Source organism: Tachypleus tridentatus, chromosome 4 (genome assembly GCF_004210375.1).
Source record: "Tachypleus tridentatus isolate NWPU-2018 chromosome 4, ASM421037v1, whole genome shotgun sequence".
NCBI lineage: Eukaryota > Metazoa > Arthropoda > Merostomata > Xiphosura > Limulidae > Tachypleus > Tachypleus tridentatus.
Genome location: NC_134828.1, coordinates 120,510,370 through 120,526,401, shown reverse-complemented (window position 1 = coordinate 120,526,401; position 16,032 = coordinate 120,510,370). Strand labels below are relative to the sequence as shown.

Sequence of the window (16,032 nt, the reverse complement as noted above, 5' to 3'; positions counted from 1 at the left end):
GCACAAAATAATAGAGAAGCTAGATTATAGGGTTTTAATGGAAATAGAAGTGATTGATGAAAGATATGTTGTTGAAATGAAAACACGCTTTTAAGATGAAAGAAATATCTCAAAATGAGAATTTTCTAAAGGAGTTCTATTTGAGAGGTTATTCCTTTAAAAATTAGTCAAAGGACACAGAAGTGAATAATGGAGATAGAAGGAAAATAAAAAACTCGTAGTACGGAAGGGAATAAGACACTGAGTAAAAAAATTCGATTAATGAGAAATTAAGAAAAGAAAAGTGTTTTAATGAAAGAAGGTATAAAGTTAGGAAAAGAAAGGTCAAACTGTTGCATCAATATGTATAAAAGGAATATTTAAAACATCATCGGAAAATAAAAATGTATGAGAAATTAAGAAAAGAAAAGTGTCTTAATGAAAGAAGGTATAAAGTTAGGAAAAGAAAGGTCAAACTGTTGCATCAATATGTATAAAAGGAATATTTAAAACATCATCGGAAAATAAAAATGTATGAGAAATTAAGAAAAGAAAAGTGTCTTAATGAAAGAAGGTATAAAGTTAGGAAAAGAAAGGTCAAACTGTTGCATCAATATGTATATAGGAATATTTAAAACATCATCGGAAAATAAAAATGTACTGCAAATGGATGTATGAAAACCTTACATCGTGATGTCATTTTAGAACAAAAACAACTATTGAAAAAGTGGACCGATTATACTGAAGATATATTAAGTTAAAGACATAAAGAAAAGTTATCTACTAAGACAAACATGGACGTATTGAAAATTGTTATATTCGAAGAGTTATCAACAAAATGAAAACTAATAAAACTAAAAGTTCGTTTGTTTCTTTGTTTTTTGAATTTCGCACAAAGCTACACGGGGGCTATCTGCGCTAGCCGTTCCTAATTTAGCAGTGTAAGACTAGAGGGAAGGCAGCTAGTCATCACCACTCACCGCCAACTCTTGGGCTACTGTTTTACCAACGAATAATGGGATTTACCATCACATTATAACGCCCCCACGGCTGAAAGGGCGAGTATGTTTGGCGCGACGGGGATGCGAACCAGCGATCCTCAGATTATATGAGTCGCACGCCTTAACACGCTTGGCCATAACGGGCCAAAACGCGTATTTTGTGTGTGTGTGTGTGTGTTTTTTGTAGCAAAGACACATCGAGCTATCTGCTGTGGACATACCGCTGTACTAAGCGGGGCCAAAGTTAAAAGACCAGACGATATTACAGTAAAACAAATACGATATTTGGTACGAAACAGTTAACAACATTGTCAATGAGGTTTATAAAACAGTTAACAACCATTGTCAATGAGGTTTATAAAACAGTTAACAACCATTGTCAATGAGGTTTATAATACAGTTAACAACCATTGTCAATGAGGTTTATAATACAGTTAACAACCATTGTCAATGAGGTTTATAAAACAAAAACCATTGTCAATGAGGTTTATAAAACAGCAACCATTGTCAATAAGATTTCTGTAGATGATGAAATATATTAAGATCTTTGTTACCCTCTTCAAAAAACTTGGAGCCATTACATGTAAACATTATGGAACCATTTGACAAAGATCCTGCTAAAAGTGCAGTAGAATTAGACCTGAGATAGCAAACTTTCAGTACGGTTTAATTGAAAATTGTGATACAAGAAATTATATCTTCATAGTATTAATACGCTTTTAGAAGATATAGGAACAAAAAACGTTCTGTTGTGTTTTCTTTTATTAAAACAAAGCTCTTTATAAAGTTAAACATGTGTAGATACTTAAAATGCTGCAACAACTGGACATTGATAGTAAAGATTTTAAGAGTTTAAAGAAATCTCTACTGGGACTAAATTTCAGCAATGAAGATAGAATATGAAGTGATTTCATACGAATTAAGAGAGATGTGAGTAAAGTTTAAGCCTAACTTAAATTGTAGAGTGGGAGATTAAAGAGATCTGGTCATTGAGAGACAGAATTTTAAAACTTGCGATATGCTGATGACGAAGTTGTAATACCTGAACAATTCATATATGTTTAGATAAAGTTGTTATTCAAAGTGAGAAGAAAAGTTTATGTATCGGCAAGTAAATTATAAATATGACCATTCCTTATGGATTGTCGACGTCTTTCAGGAACACATAAAGCGTGTCAATAAATTGAACCACGTGGAAAGCCAGAAAACGTGATATTGTAAATTTATAATTAAGTAAAGCCGGAAAACGTGATATTGTAAATTTATAATTAAGTGAAACGAATAATAGGGACAGTACGGACGAAAATATAGTGAAATTAATATGGAGACAAAGTTTGTATTGTTATGTTACTCCAATTCTCATTCATACCTCGTAATGCTGGACAATATCGACAAGTAACAAAATAGAATTGAAGTATTTGAATTCTGGATCTTAAGGCACATCTTGATGGTATGTTGGACACGTCATAATTCAAGTAAAGACACTTTGTGTAGAGAAGGTTACAGGAGGAAGTTGTCTGCTAACATCAGTAAGAAACAGTTGGAGTTACTAGAACATGTTATGAGGGAAAAAGAAATTGAAAGTCTTATCTCAACTGAGAAGATTGAAGGAAGAAGTTGACATATATCAAGAATCCATCTAAATGGAAGAAGGTGTGAACTTTGGAAGTTTTTTGTGCCTCAAGAAGAAGAGATCTGTGGAATATATGGTCACCAAAATCCTGTTTTGGATATGAGAGTAAACCACACGTAGATTATCACAATATATTAATGTGATCAGAGCCGATCACCTTTGGTTTATTTATTCAGTTTACCAACATAGACCATACTGAATTTGTATTTGTTTGATAGCAAGAGCGCTTTCAATCATCTGCTGTGTCTGCTACTGATGTTTGCGTTGCGTTAGACTTACCGCTGTCCCAACGGGGGACCTGAAATTGTTACATTGTACTAATATGGACATGTATTTTACTAAAAAGGTAAACTAGTGTGAGTTAGCTGATATCCTATAGAACATTGATAACTTGTAGTAACGTATTGTACCTTTACTTATTACTGTGAGTTAGTTCTCTCTTACGTGGCTGAAATCACGAACCGAATCACAATAATAGTAATTATTATTCACAATTTCAACTTGAACTGCAAGTCTTTCCATGAAAGACGAATTACTTAATCCTTCAGATGAATCTAGACATATGTGTTTATCTTACTTTAACATGTATTAATGAAATTAATTTAGTTTCGTAATAATTAACACATAATTAAGACTGGAACAGGTTGAATTTCTTTACCAATATAATTTTTCTTTTTATGAGTGAAATGTTCTTATGTTGCGAATCACTTTCATTGTTAATATGTATATATTCTGTACGTAGAAGTGACTTTAATCTTCACTATCTGATGTTTCATGGAACATGTTAGGGTTAGCAGAAGATGGTTTATTTCTTATGTGTTTCAATAGGGCTTTGAAGTAAGAAGCCGGAGACAAAGGGCTCTAGAATCCGAAAGTTATTATCGCATTGACTCCAGTCAACCAGGAAGTAAGTACACGTGTTTTTATTTTCTCGGAGATCAGTAATCTGCTAATTTTAAATCACTAACGAATGTGTAGCTTACATGAGACAAAACCTAGCATAAAAGTATTTTGAGCTGATTTCAATCATCTGGCAGGACTGCTGTTGAAACTGAGACGTTTGGTGTTCAACCGTGCTGTTTGTTGAAGACCTCAAGCTTGCGTAAACTGAATAAACCATAGAAACAAAAATTTTTGATACAAGGAAAACAAATAAATGAAACAGCTACAAGATAACACGTAAAATCAAACACTTTACATACAGCAAACGCTATCAAGAATCAAGTTATCTCTGCTATCAAAGGCTAAATATATTGAAACCTCAGAACCATACTAAAAAGTAGTTTCCAACGTAACAACAAAACAAACCAAGAATACACTAATAATGTCAATAATGACGGACCACTTATTCACAAACAAACAACAAACTCGCACATCTCACGTCAACATAAAACATGCCATATGTCGTGATATGAAAGATATAATAATAATCAGAGGCCATAATGAAACAACATACTAGATTTAATAACAACCACGTTATTATGAGACATTCAGAGAAGCAAAACCCAAACAGTAAATATTATTTCAGGAAGTAGAGCAAATCTTACAGTCTCTAGCGTACATTGTTGTACAAGAAAATCTTACAACCTACATTGTTATACAAGAAAATCTTACAGTCTCTAGCTTACATTGTTGTACAAGAAAATCTTACAGTCTCTAGCCTACATTGTTGTATAAGAAATAACTCACACATAAATCTGTTGCAAACAACTGTAGCCAACAATTTTAAATACATAATAAAATAAGCATTAACAATGTAATGAAGTTCATGTTATTACTGTAACAAGATGACAAACACGTCCTGTTAGTGTTGTTCCGTCACCAAGATGATAAGAACGTCTTACTGCTATCTGTTAATGGTGTTTCTGTTACCAAAATGATAAACACATCTTACGACTCAGTGATGTCGAGAAACCCACTTGTTGAGAAATTTATATGCAAAAACGGCTCGTTTGGGTTGAGAAAATATTTTACATAGAAGAGCGAACAACGTTTCGACCTACTTCGGTCATCGTCAGGTTCACAAAGAAAGAGGTAACTGACCGGAAGCTGATCACATGTTTGAAAGGGGTTGTATAACTGAGTGTCGGAATGTAGAGGGCGGTATTAGATGTTTGAATATATAAGTTTATTTATTTTATTATATTAATATAGGTATAAAGGCGTTCCTTTATATTAGTTTATTTTGGGTTTAAGTTGTTGTATAAGCAAGGCTTCTTTAATTTTGCGTTTGTTTATGTTTGTTTCTTTATTTAGTATTTGTGTGTTTTCTATGGTTATGTTGTGTTTATTTGACTTGCAGTGTTCGAAAACGTGTGAAGGTGACTTTTTATGTTCTTTGAATCTGGTTTACATTTTTCTACTTGTTTCTCCAATATAGAAGTCGTGGCAGTTATCACATTGTATTTTGTAAATAATGTTGGTGTGGTGTTTGTCAGTGTAGTTTTTACATAGTATAGACCTCAGTTTTGTGCCTAGTTTTTGAATAAATTTGGTATTAACTGGAATGCCATATTTTGTTACTAGTTTTTGCCAAATGTTGGTTATTTGTTTGCTGATGTCAGGAATATATGGTATACAGCAGTATATGGTTTCGTGGTTTTTTTGATTCGTGAGCTGTATTTACTTTAGTTGGTTGATTTTGCTTTCTGTCTAGGTGTGTGCGTATAATGTTTTCTACGGTTTGTGGAGGAAACTTATTGATGTTGATGAAGTATTGTTTTATTTTGTCTAATTCATCGTTAATTTCATCTGGTGAGCATAGTTTTATGGCTGTGTTTATTTGGTTTCTTAGTATGTTGAGTTTTTGTTTTGTTTCATGTGCTGAGTCCCAAGGAATGTATAGTCCAGTATGGGTGATTTTTCGGTGGATTTCTGTTTTGAATTGTGTGTCGGTTCTTGTAATTTTGAGGTTAAGAAATGATATTTGATTGCTTTCTTCCTGTTCACATGTGAAGTTAATGTTGGGATGTATAGAGTTAATGTGATTGAAAAAAATTAAGTATGTATTCTGTAGATTTGAATCCCGCAACCGTATCATCTACATATCTGTACCAGTATTGTGGTGGATGTAATGCTGTGTTAATTGTTTGTGTTTCAACTTGTGTCATAAAAATTTTGGCTAGAACTGGTGATACTGGGTTGCCCATGCTTAGGCCATTTGTTTGTATATAGTTTTGGTTGTTGAACATGAAGTTTGTCTTTATCGTGGTGAATTCTATGAGGGTTGCTAACTGGTTACTGGGAATGTCTATAGTTGGGTTAGGGTCTCGGATATAGAGTTCTAAGGCTATCTTGCAGGCTTCAGTGGTTGGGACTTCTGTAAAGAGGGATATAACATTGAAACTGGCCATTAAGGCTTTATGATTAAGTTGATTTAGATTAGACTGGAAATTAAAAGAGTCTTTGATGAATGAGCTGGCTGATGTTACATATTTGGAGAATGCCCATGCTATGTATTTACCAAGATTGTAATTAAACGATTCATATGTGGACATTATTGGTCGTAATGGACAATCTGGTTTATGAGGTTTGGGGATGCCGTATATTTGCAGTGTGCGTGAGTCGGTTTTACGTAGGTAGGAATAAAGTGTTTGTGAAATTGTGTTGGCTTTTTTCATTTGTAGTAGCAATTTGTTCAGTTGCGTCTCGTGTGTCTTTGTTGGATTTGTGTGTATTGGTTTAAACTTGTTCGTGTCTGATAGGATGTTATTCATTTTTTGGATGTATTCATTCGTGTTCGTTATGACTATAGCGTTACCTTTATCTGCTTTTAGAATTTTTATGTTTTTGTCTTGTTTTAGGTTTTTAATGGAATTAATGTCTCTTTTTGTAAGGTTATTTACATAATACAATGTGATAACTGCCACGACTTCTATATTGGAGAAACAAGTAGAAAATGGAAACCAGATTCAAAGAACATAAAAAGTCACCTTCACACGTCTTCGAACACTGCAAGTCAAATAAACACAACATAACCATAGAAAACACTCAAATACTAAATAAAGAAACAAACATAAACAAACGCAAAATTAAAGAAGCCTTACTTATACAACAACTTAAACCCAAAATAAACTAATATAAAGGAACGCCTTTATACCTATATTAATATAATAAAATAAATAAACTTATATATTCAAACATCTAATACCGCCCTCTACATTCCGACACTCAGTTACACAACCCCTTTCAAATATGTGGTTAGCTTCCGGTCAGTTACCTCTTTCTTTGTGAACCTGACGACGACCGAAGAAGGTCGAAACGTTGTTCGCTCTTCTATGTAAAATATTTTCTCAACCCAAACGAGCCGATTTTTGCATATAAACATCTTACTACTATATATTAATAATGTTCCCTTCACCAAAATGATAAATACGTCCTACTGTTACCTGTTAATAATGTTAGTGTTACCAAGATGATAAACACGTCTTACTGCTATCTGTTAATAATGTTACTGTTACCAAGATGATAAACACGTCCTACTTCTATCTGTTAATGGTGTTACTGTTACCAAGATGATAAACACGTCCTACTGCTACCTCTTAATGGTGTTACTGTTACCAAGATGATAAACACGTCTTACTGCTATCTGTTAATGGTGTTACTGTTACCTAGATGATAAACACGTCTTACTGTTACCTGTTATTAGTGTTACTGTTACCAAGATGATAAACACGTCTTACTGTTACCTGTTATTGGTGTTACTGTTACCAAGATGATAAACATGTTTTACTGCTACCTTTTATTGGTGTTACTGTTACCAAGATGATAAACACGTACTACTGCTACCTTTTATTGGTGTTACTGTCACCAAGATGATAAACACGTACTACTGCTACCTTTTATTGGTGTTACTGTTACCAAGATGATAAACACGTACTACTGCTACCTTTTATTGGTGTTACTGTCACCAAGATGATAAACACGTACTACTGCTACCTGTTATTGGTGTTACTAATGATTTTAGTTGTTTCATTCCTTAATTATTTTTAATGAGAAATGGAACAAAGTTGACTTGTTACTATCTTTTGATGTTGGTATAAATGGTGAAATTTGATATTCAGCAAATGTTGAATCAACGTTACCGGGGCTACTGAACAGCATGGAAAGTCGTGAAACATGACCATTAATATTAGAGGTCGTTTGATTGTTTCTCACTTGAGAACCAAAGTTGTTGACGTTGAGTTCTGACTCACTCCCAATTCGCTGAGATTGTAGATATTGTTAACTGATTACCGATAACGAAAGAAGATTGGTTTCACTAAAGCTCTGGAAAATAGAAATTTGCAATGTGGTCTTATCGAAAGCAGCGGTTAATTAATAACTTTGGTTAATACTGGACTGAACACAAGCTTTGGTTTCCCGTTAAAAATGAAAACACCAACACATATGTATCAGAAAATTTAACAAAATTAAATGTACACTATAATTAATTGATCAAAAGTATGAATACCTCTTTCTTCAAATAGGAATAACGTTATCATACTTCTAGTCTGAAACTTTAACTTTCGTTATTTTGTAATGACGTGAAGATGATAGGACACAAAATTATATTTACTAGTTTAACACTACAAAACAAAACAACATATATTACAATTCTATAGGTTCTGACTGATCCATAGGTCTATTAGTGCAAAGTGAAAACCGCAGAAGTATATAATAGCAATATGTTTACATTTAGAAATAAATGGCCAACAAGAACAAACGAGAGAAATAAGTGAAAGACCCATTAAACTGTCAGCCACACTTTACATACAGTATGTGTGACTGACCCGTTACTCTGCCAGGTATACCTCATATACAGTATGTGTGACTGACCCGTTAAACTGCCAGGTATACCTCATATTCAGTATGTGTAACTGACCCGTTAAACTGCCAGGTATACCTCATATACAGTATGTGTGACTGACCCGTTAAACTGCCAGGTATACCTCATATTCAGTATGTGTGACTGACCCGTTAAACTGCCAGGTATACCTTATATACAGTATGTGTGACTGATCCGTTAAACTGCCAGGTATACCTTATATACAGTATTTGTGACTGACCCGTTAAACTGCCAGGTATACCTCATATTCAGTATGTGTAACTGACCCGTTAAACTGCCAGGTATACCTCATATTCAGTATGTGTAACTGACCCGTTAAACTGCCAGGTATACCTCATATACAGTATGTGTGACTGACCCGTTAAACTGCCAGGTATACCTCATATTCAGTATGTGTAACTGACCCGTTAAACTGCCAGGTATACCTCATATACAGTATGTGTGACTGACCCGTTAAACTGCCAGGTATACCTTATATACAGTATGTGTGACTGATCCGTTAAACTGCCAGGTATACCTTATATACAGTATTTGTGACTGACCCGTTAAACTGCCAGGTATACCTTATATACAGTATGTGTGACTGACCCGTTAAACTGCCAGGTATACCTCATATACAGTATGTGTGACTGACCCGTTAAATTGTTAGGCACACTTTCTATAGAATATGTGTTTTCCTATTTAAAATATCTATTTATATTTATATATTGTTAATTTTTCTAAACTCGTAATCTTTTCCGTCATTTGTTTTGAACGTTACCAACAATAAGAACCATTGGTAACAGAAAAATGTATCTCAGGACAGCTGGTATGGGTATTAACAGTTTTATTGATAAGGAGAGGACAACGTTTCGACCTTCCTAGGTCATCTTCAGTTTAACATAGGAGTATTGCTAACTTACCTTCAGCTCTACATTGTTTTTGATTCTAAATACATATTCTATATTAGTTGTAGTGTTTCATAATTATATACTGTGTTATTTAGTTTCCTTTAGCACTAAGTATTCTATAATTTTAACTGTTGTGTTACATAACCATGCACTGTGTTACTTTTTGTTAGCCTGTATGCACTTCCGCTCAGAGGAAGGTATCTACGAGTTTGTGTCAGACGGCACCGACACCGTCTGCGCCCTCTACATCATCAGTGATCCTGAATATATAGTGGAATTTGAATTTCATTCTATTGACGTTAGCTGTCTTAAAGGACTGGTAGCGGTAAGTTAGGACATCTTATGTGCGATTTCTATTCATATTTCTAATGTTTCGAGAACGAAGACAAATGAATTGTCTGAATGTTACTCTGTTTAAGTTAACAAATTCAATCATTTTTTTTATTTTTAAATAATTTACCAGAGGAAATCATTGTGACAACATTGAATCTGCAGTTTGTTATAAGTCTTATAAGACTTTTAAAATCTAATAACAGTATTTTAGAGTTTCAAAGTGAAGATATCTCATATACGTTATTCTCCATAAAACGATCATCTAATGGATATTTTTCTACTCTACATTTCTCCGTGTGTTTTCTTGAGTTTTCATCATTTTTCGAATCCTCTTACATAAGTAAATGGAGTTTAGTTTCTGTGAGTGTGCGAGCCTTTAAAATGATTTATGAAAAATATCATAATTTCAATAAAGAGTGGATGTTATTCAAGTAGTTTTGAACTACTTATATGTTAGTTAGAACAGTTTGTTCACACCAGATAGTAACTAGATACTGTCCAGTAGGAGGACCTGAGTTCATATCATGTCGGTTTGTTCCCAAGCTTTAAAATCTCGTTCTGAATTTTAATTTCTTTTAATGTTCAAAGTTGTTACATTATAAAATGTGTGTAATTATATTTCAGGTAATAGATGGGTGGGAACTTAACGGACAGTTCTTCCCCGGAGAACAGGACCATCCAAAGGCCATGAAGTACAGATTCACCGAGTATTGTGGGATACAAAAAATTCTTAAGCCTTTCAGAACGTCGCAGAATGTAGGCTTGATACAGTTCCACGTTCCTCGTCGAGGAGAAGGGTACACTGTATCTGTGAGATTTCGTCCCAATAAAAAACGTAAGCCTTAAATTTCTTGTTTTGTTTACGTTTATGACAGGTTTATGTTACTGATGTGTATCAAGTCCTAAAGTAATTAATTAACACTGATTAATTAAGCTGGTCACTATTTCAGTACTGATTAATTAAGCTGGTCACTATTTCAGTACTGATTAATTAAGCTGGTCACTGTTTCAACATTGATTAATTAAGCTGGTCACTATTTCAGTACTGATTAATTAAGCTGGTCACGATTTCAACACAGACGTTCGAATTTAGTGTAAAATACAGGAAAGTCGCAAAAGTCACGCAGATCATAATGTTTGAAAGTATCCGTCATTAGCTTGCTTTTTAATATTACGTTTTTGTTATACTTACTGTTATTATTTTCAGTTATATTAATTCTATGTCATATCACTGATCATTCAGTAACGTGTGAAAGTTATTATATTTTGATACCAATAGTATTGAAAAACGGAACTTAAAACAAATTATGTTTCATGACTTTGCATCAGTATGTGACAATAGAATGACACTAAATATCAGTATATATGACTGGACACAGACATTTGTGAATACAGAATATTAGCGTTACTTCACTGGACACAGACATTTTTGAGTGCAGAATATTAGCGTTATTTCACTGGACAGAAACATTTTTGAGTGTAGAACATTAGTGTTACTTCACTGGACAGAAACATTTTTGAGAGCAGAATATTAGCGTTACTTCACTGGACAGAAACATTTTTGAGTGCAGAATATTAGCGTTACTTCACTGGACAGAGACATTTTTGAGTGCAGAATATTAGCGTAACTTCACTGGACAGAAACATTTTTGAGTGCAGAATATTAGCGTTACTTCACTGGACAGAAACATTTTTGAGTGCAGAATATTAGCGTTACTTCACTGGACAGAAACATTTTTGAGTGCAGAATATTAGCGTTACACTACTGGACAAAAACATTTTGAGTGCAGATTATTAGCGTTATTTCACTGGACAGAAACATTTTTGAGTGCAGAATATTAGCGTTACTTCACTTGACAGAAACATTTTTGAGTGCAGAATATTAGCGTTATTTCACTGGACAGAAACATTTTTGAGTGCAGAATATTAGCGTTACTTCACTGGACAGAAACATTTTTGAGTGCAGAATATTAGCGTTACTTCACTGGAAAGAAACATTTTTGAGTGCAGAATATTAGCGTTACTTCACTCGACAGAAACATTTTTGAGTGCAGAATATTAGCGTTACACAACTGGTCAGAAACATTTTTGAGTGCAGAATATTAGCGTTATTTCACTGGACAGAAACATTTTTGAGTGCAGAATATGAGCGTTATTTCATTGGACAAAAACATTTTTGAGTGCAGAATATTAGCGTTACTTCACTGGACAGAGACATTTTTGAGTGCAGAATATTAGCGTTACTTCACTCGGCAGAAACATTTTTGAGTGCAGAATATTAGCGTTACACTACTGGACAGAAACATTTTTGAGTGCAGAATATTAGCGTTACACAACTGGTCAGAAACATTTCTGAGTGCAGAATATTAGCGTTACTTCACTGGACAGAAACAATTTTGAGTGCAGAATATTAGCGTTATTTCACTGGACAGAAACATTTTTGAGTGCAGAATATGAGCGTTATTTCATTGGACAAAAACATTTTTGAGTGCAGAATATTAGCGTTACACTACTGGACAGAAACATTTTTGAGTGCAGAATATTAGCGTTATTTCACTGGACAGAAACATTTTTGAGTGCAGAATATTAGCGTTACTTCACTGGACAGAAACATTTTTGAGTGCAGAATATTAGCGTTATTTCACTGGACAGAAACATTTTTGAGTGCAGAATATTTGCGTTACTTCACTAGACAGAAACATTTTTGAGTGCAGAATATTAGCGTTACACTACTAGACAGAAACATTTTTGAGTGCAGAATATTAGCGTTATTTCACTGGACAGAAACATTTTTAATTGCAGAATATTAGCGTTACTTCACTGGACAGAAACATTTTTGAGTGCAGAATATTAGCGTTACACTACTGGACAGAAACATTTTTGAGTGCAGAATATTAGCGTTGCTTCACTGGACAGATACATTTTTAGCGCGTTGCTTCACTGGACAGATACATTTTTAGTTTAGAATATTAGCGTTACTTTACTGGACAAAGACATTTTTGAGTGCAGAAAATTAGCGTTACTTCACTCGACACTATAGTTCATCAATAAACTCATTTATTACACTGATGCAATCTCAGTACAACGTTAACCCTATACAACGTCATTTTTATCTTACAGAAACGAATTCGATATGATTCATGTATGTGTTATTTTTATATTAGTGTTACACTCAGCACATAAAGAGTCGAACACGGTGCTGTTTGTGTGCTTAAATTACACAGGAACTGTAGAAACCTTAGTGTCATTCTAACTTGTATCATACACACATAAAAACATTGGAGTATATATCTCATATATATCAGCGCAACAGAATATATCCCACATATATAAACACATTATGCTGTGTCTGACATGCATGCACATCATTCTGTCCCAAATGTATTAACAAAACCCACTATATCCCCTATGATCAAATGATAAATTAGAGACAGGACAATCCCACTTCAGATTGGTCAATATTAGCGGTTACTGATACGTCAAAAGATTCGATATCATCTGTGCAAGTGGTATAACGTAAGGATAATAGAAACTGAATAAAACAATATTTTTTGTATACATTACAGTTTACATTCGAGAGGCTGATAAGAATGACTAAAATAGTTTGGTTTATCATGTTGAATAACTCCCAGGGGTGTTTACCACATTTTAAATAAAAACACTGATTCCATAATAGTTCATTAGTGGTAAAAGTTCAGACAAATATGTGACCGATTCCCTGGCTAAACTTCCGACACAAACGTGTGACCGTTTCTCTGACTGAACTTCCGACACAAACGTCTAACCGTTTCTTTGGCTAAACTTCCGACACAAACGTGTGACCGTTTCCCTGACTGAACTTCCGACACAAACGTGTGACCGTTTCTCTGACTGAACTTCCGACACAAACGTGTGGTTGTTTCTCTGACTGAACTTCTGACACAAACGTGTGACCGTTTCCCTGACTGAACTTGTGACACAAACATATCACATTCTGAAACTCCCCTTTCGACATAACTCAACATTATTTTCCTAATTTTAAATTTTTTGCTGTTTAAAACTTTATTAATACCAATTCATATGCAACTGTATTTTTTCCCTATTTCTTCCAGTTAGTGTTATTATAACTACAGAAACTAAAATCGAAATATTTTGGAAGTGTCCCACTTCTAACACGACAGCAGATATTGTATAATTAATTAAATGAAACTTCATATTATCAAGCTATATCATATAAATATGATCATACAAATATAAGGCGCAAAAGATTATATATCTGTTTAAATTACTAAATGTATACGAAAAAATCACAAAATATTTTAAATTCGGTATCAGAGTAAGTCTAAACTATGAAGTAGGTCCAGAAACGTTAATATAATAGAGTAATATACTGTGTAATAACATCGTTAAGTAAACGTCTTTTCGCGCTACGTAATAAAGTACACAAATATTAAGTTCTCTCAAGTTCTTCCATTTCACGCAAAATTTTGAAGCAGTTTAACCCAATATCATTTCAAGACTAATCTTTTTTTAAATTTTAATATAAACAATTGAATTACAGGATAATTTGTAATCTACGTTAGTAAGTTTATTAGCAGAATTTGTGTTTCCCTACACTTATTTTTCGACAATATACAAATATATTGTAAGGAGTTTCTGGGGTTTTGTAAGGAGTTGTTTACGTTTGTACTTTATCTAAAATTAATCGGTGATGTTCATTTATTGAAGTTGGTAGACAGCTGTTTAAGATAAAATTCAATACTTATGATCATAAACATCTTTGGTGTCCGAGGTGGAATCATAAAACATATTTCAACTGAGTTTAACTATAAACGATGAATAACATCTCTTACAACACCGCTACAGGCATTTCACCGAGAGATCGTTCGTGGTAATGTACTCGGAAACATGCCAGAGCTTCCACGTAGTCATTTCATCAGTGAAAAGTTTACTTAGATGAAGTAAGGTTTATAATCAATGTAATGGGTCAATTATAAAATTACACACATTGATTTATCTCACCATAAAAGGTTTTAGTTTAATATCACTAATGAAAATACTTACTACGTTAACACAATTTCCACATTGACGCTACTTCCAAATATTAAAGATCTGATGGAGAATCATCAGAGTGAAATGAAACCAGATGCTAGAAAGTTGAAAGTTCATTAGCTTAACTTCTTGCTTGACTAACAAAAAACATGTTGACCTCAACTTTAATAAGTTCAATGAAAATTAATAATATTATTTATATCACAACTTCATTCTATATGAATATCAATATTTTTTTCTAAATGTAAATATACTAAACTGTATTAGGATAAGTATTGCATATTGTACAATAATACGTCATTAAATCATACTTAACAAAATGGTCAAAAATAAACACACTTAACAATACAGTGTTGAAGATGCATTGAATAAACAAACACACTTAACAATACAGTGTTGAAGATGTACTGAATAAACAAACACACTTAACAATACATTGTTTAAGATGCATTGAATAAACAAACACACTTAACAATACAGTGTTTAAGATACATTGAACAAACAAACACACTTAACAATACAGCGTTTAAAATGCATTGAATAAAGAAACACACTTAACAATACAGTGTTTAAAATGCATTGAATAAACAAACACACTTAACAATACAGTGTTGAAAATACATTGAATAAACAAACACACTTAACAATACAGTGTTGAAGATGCATTGAACAATCAAACACACTTAACATTACAGTGTTGAAGATGCATTGAATAAACAAACACACTTAACAATACAGCGTTTAAGATGCATTGAATAAACAAACACACTTAACGATACAGTGTTTAAGATGCATTGAACAAACAAACACACTTAACAATACAGTGTTTAAGATGCATTGAACAAACAAACACACTTAAGAATACAGTGTTTAAGATGCATTGAACAAACAAACACACTTAACAAAACAATTTTAAATCGTACTTTACAAAATAATTAAACTACGTTATTAATTCTTACTTAATTAGGATAAGTATTGCATATTGTACAATAATACGTCATTAAATCATATTTAACAAAATGGTCAAAAATAAACACACTTAACAATACAGTGTTGAAGATGTATTGAATAAACAAACACACTTAACAATACAGTGTTTAGATGCATTGAATAAACAAACACACTTAACAATACAGTGTTTAAAATGCATTGAATAAACAAACACACTTAACAATACAGTGTTCAAAATACATTGAATAAACAAACACACTTAACAATACAGTGTTGAAGATGCATTGAATAATCAAACACACTTAACATTACAGTGTTGAAGATGCATTGAATAAACAAACACACTTAACAATACAGTGTTTAAGATGCATTGAACAAACAAACACA

The 16,032-nt window shown here is 33.2% G+C and overlaps 1 protein-coding gene across 1 annotated transcript in view; it reads left to right on the top strand.

The window, feature by feature from the left end:
• Positions 1-16,032, top strand: part of LOC143249956 (corticotropin-releasing factor-binding protein-like) — a 150,629-nt gene that overhangs the window by 73,906 nt on the left and 60,691 nt on the right. The window contains exons 2-4 of the mRNA XM_076500591.1: positions 3,442-3,520; positions 9,501-9,655; positions 10,288-10,498. Coding sequence (XP_076356706.1) covers positions 3,442-3,520; positions 9,501-9,655; positions 10,288-10,498 — 445 coding nt within the window. The remainder of the gene's footprint in view (positions 1-3,441; positions 3,521-9,500; positions 9,656-10,287; positions 10,499-16,032) is intronic.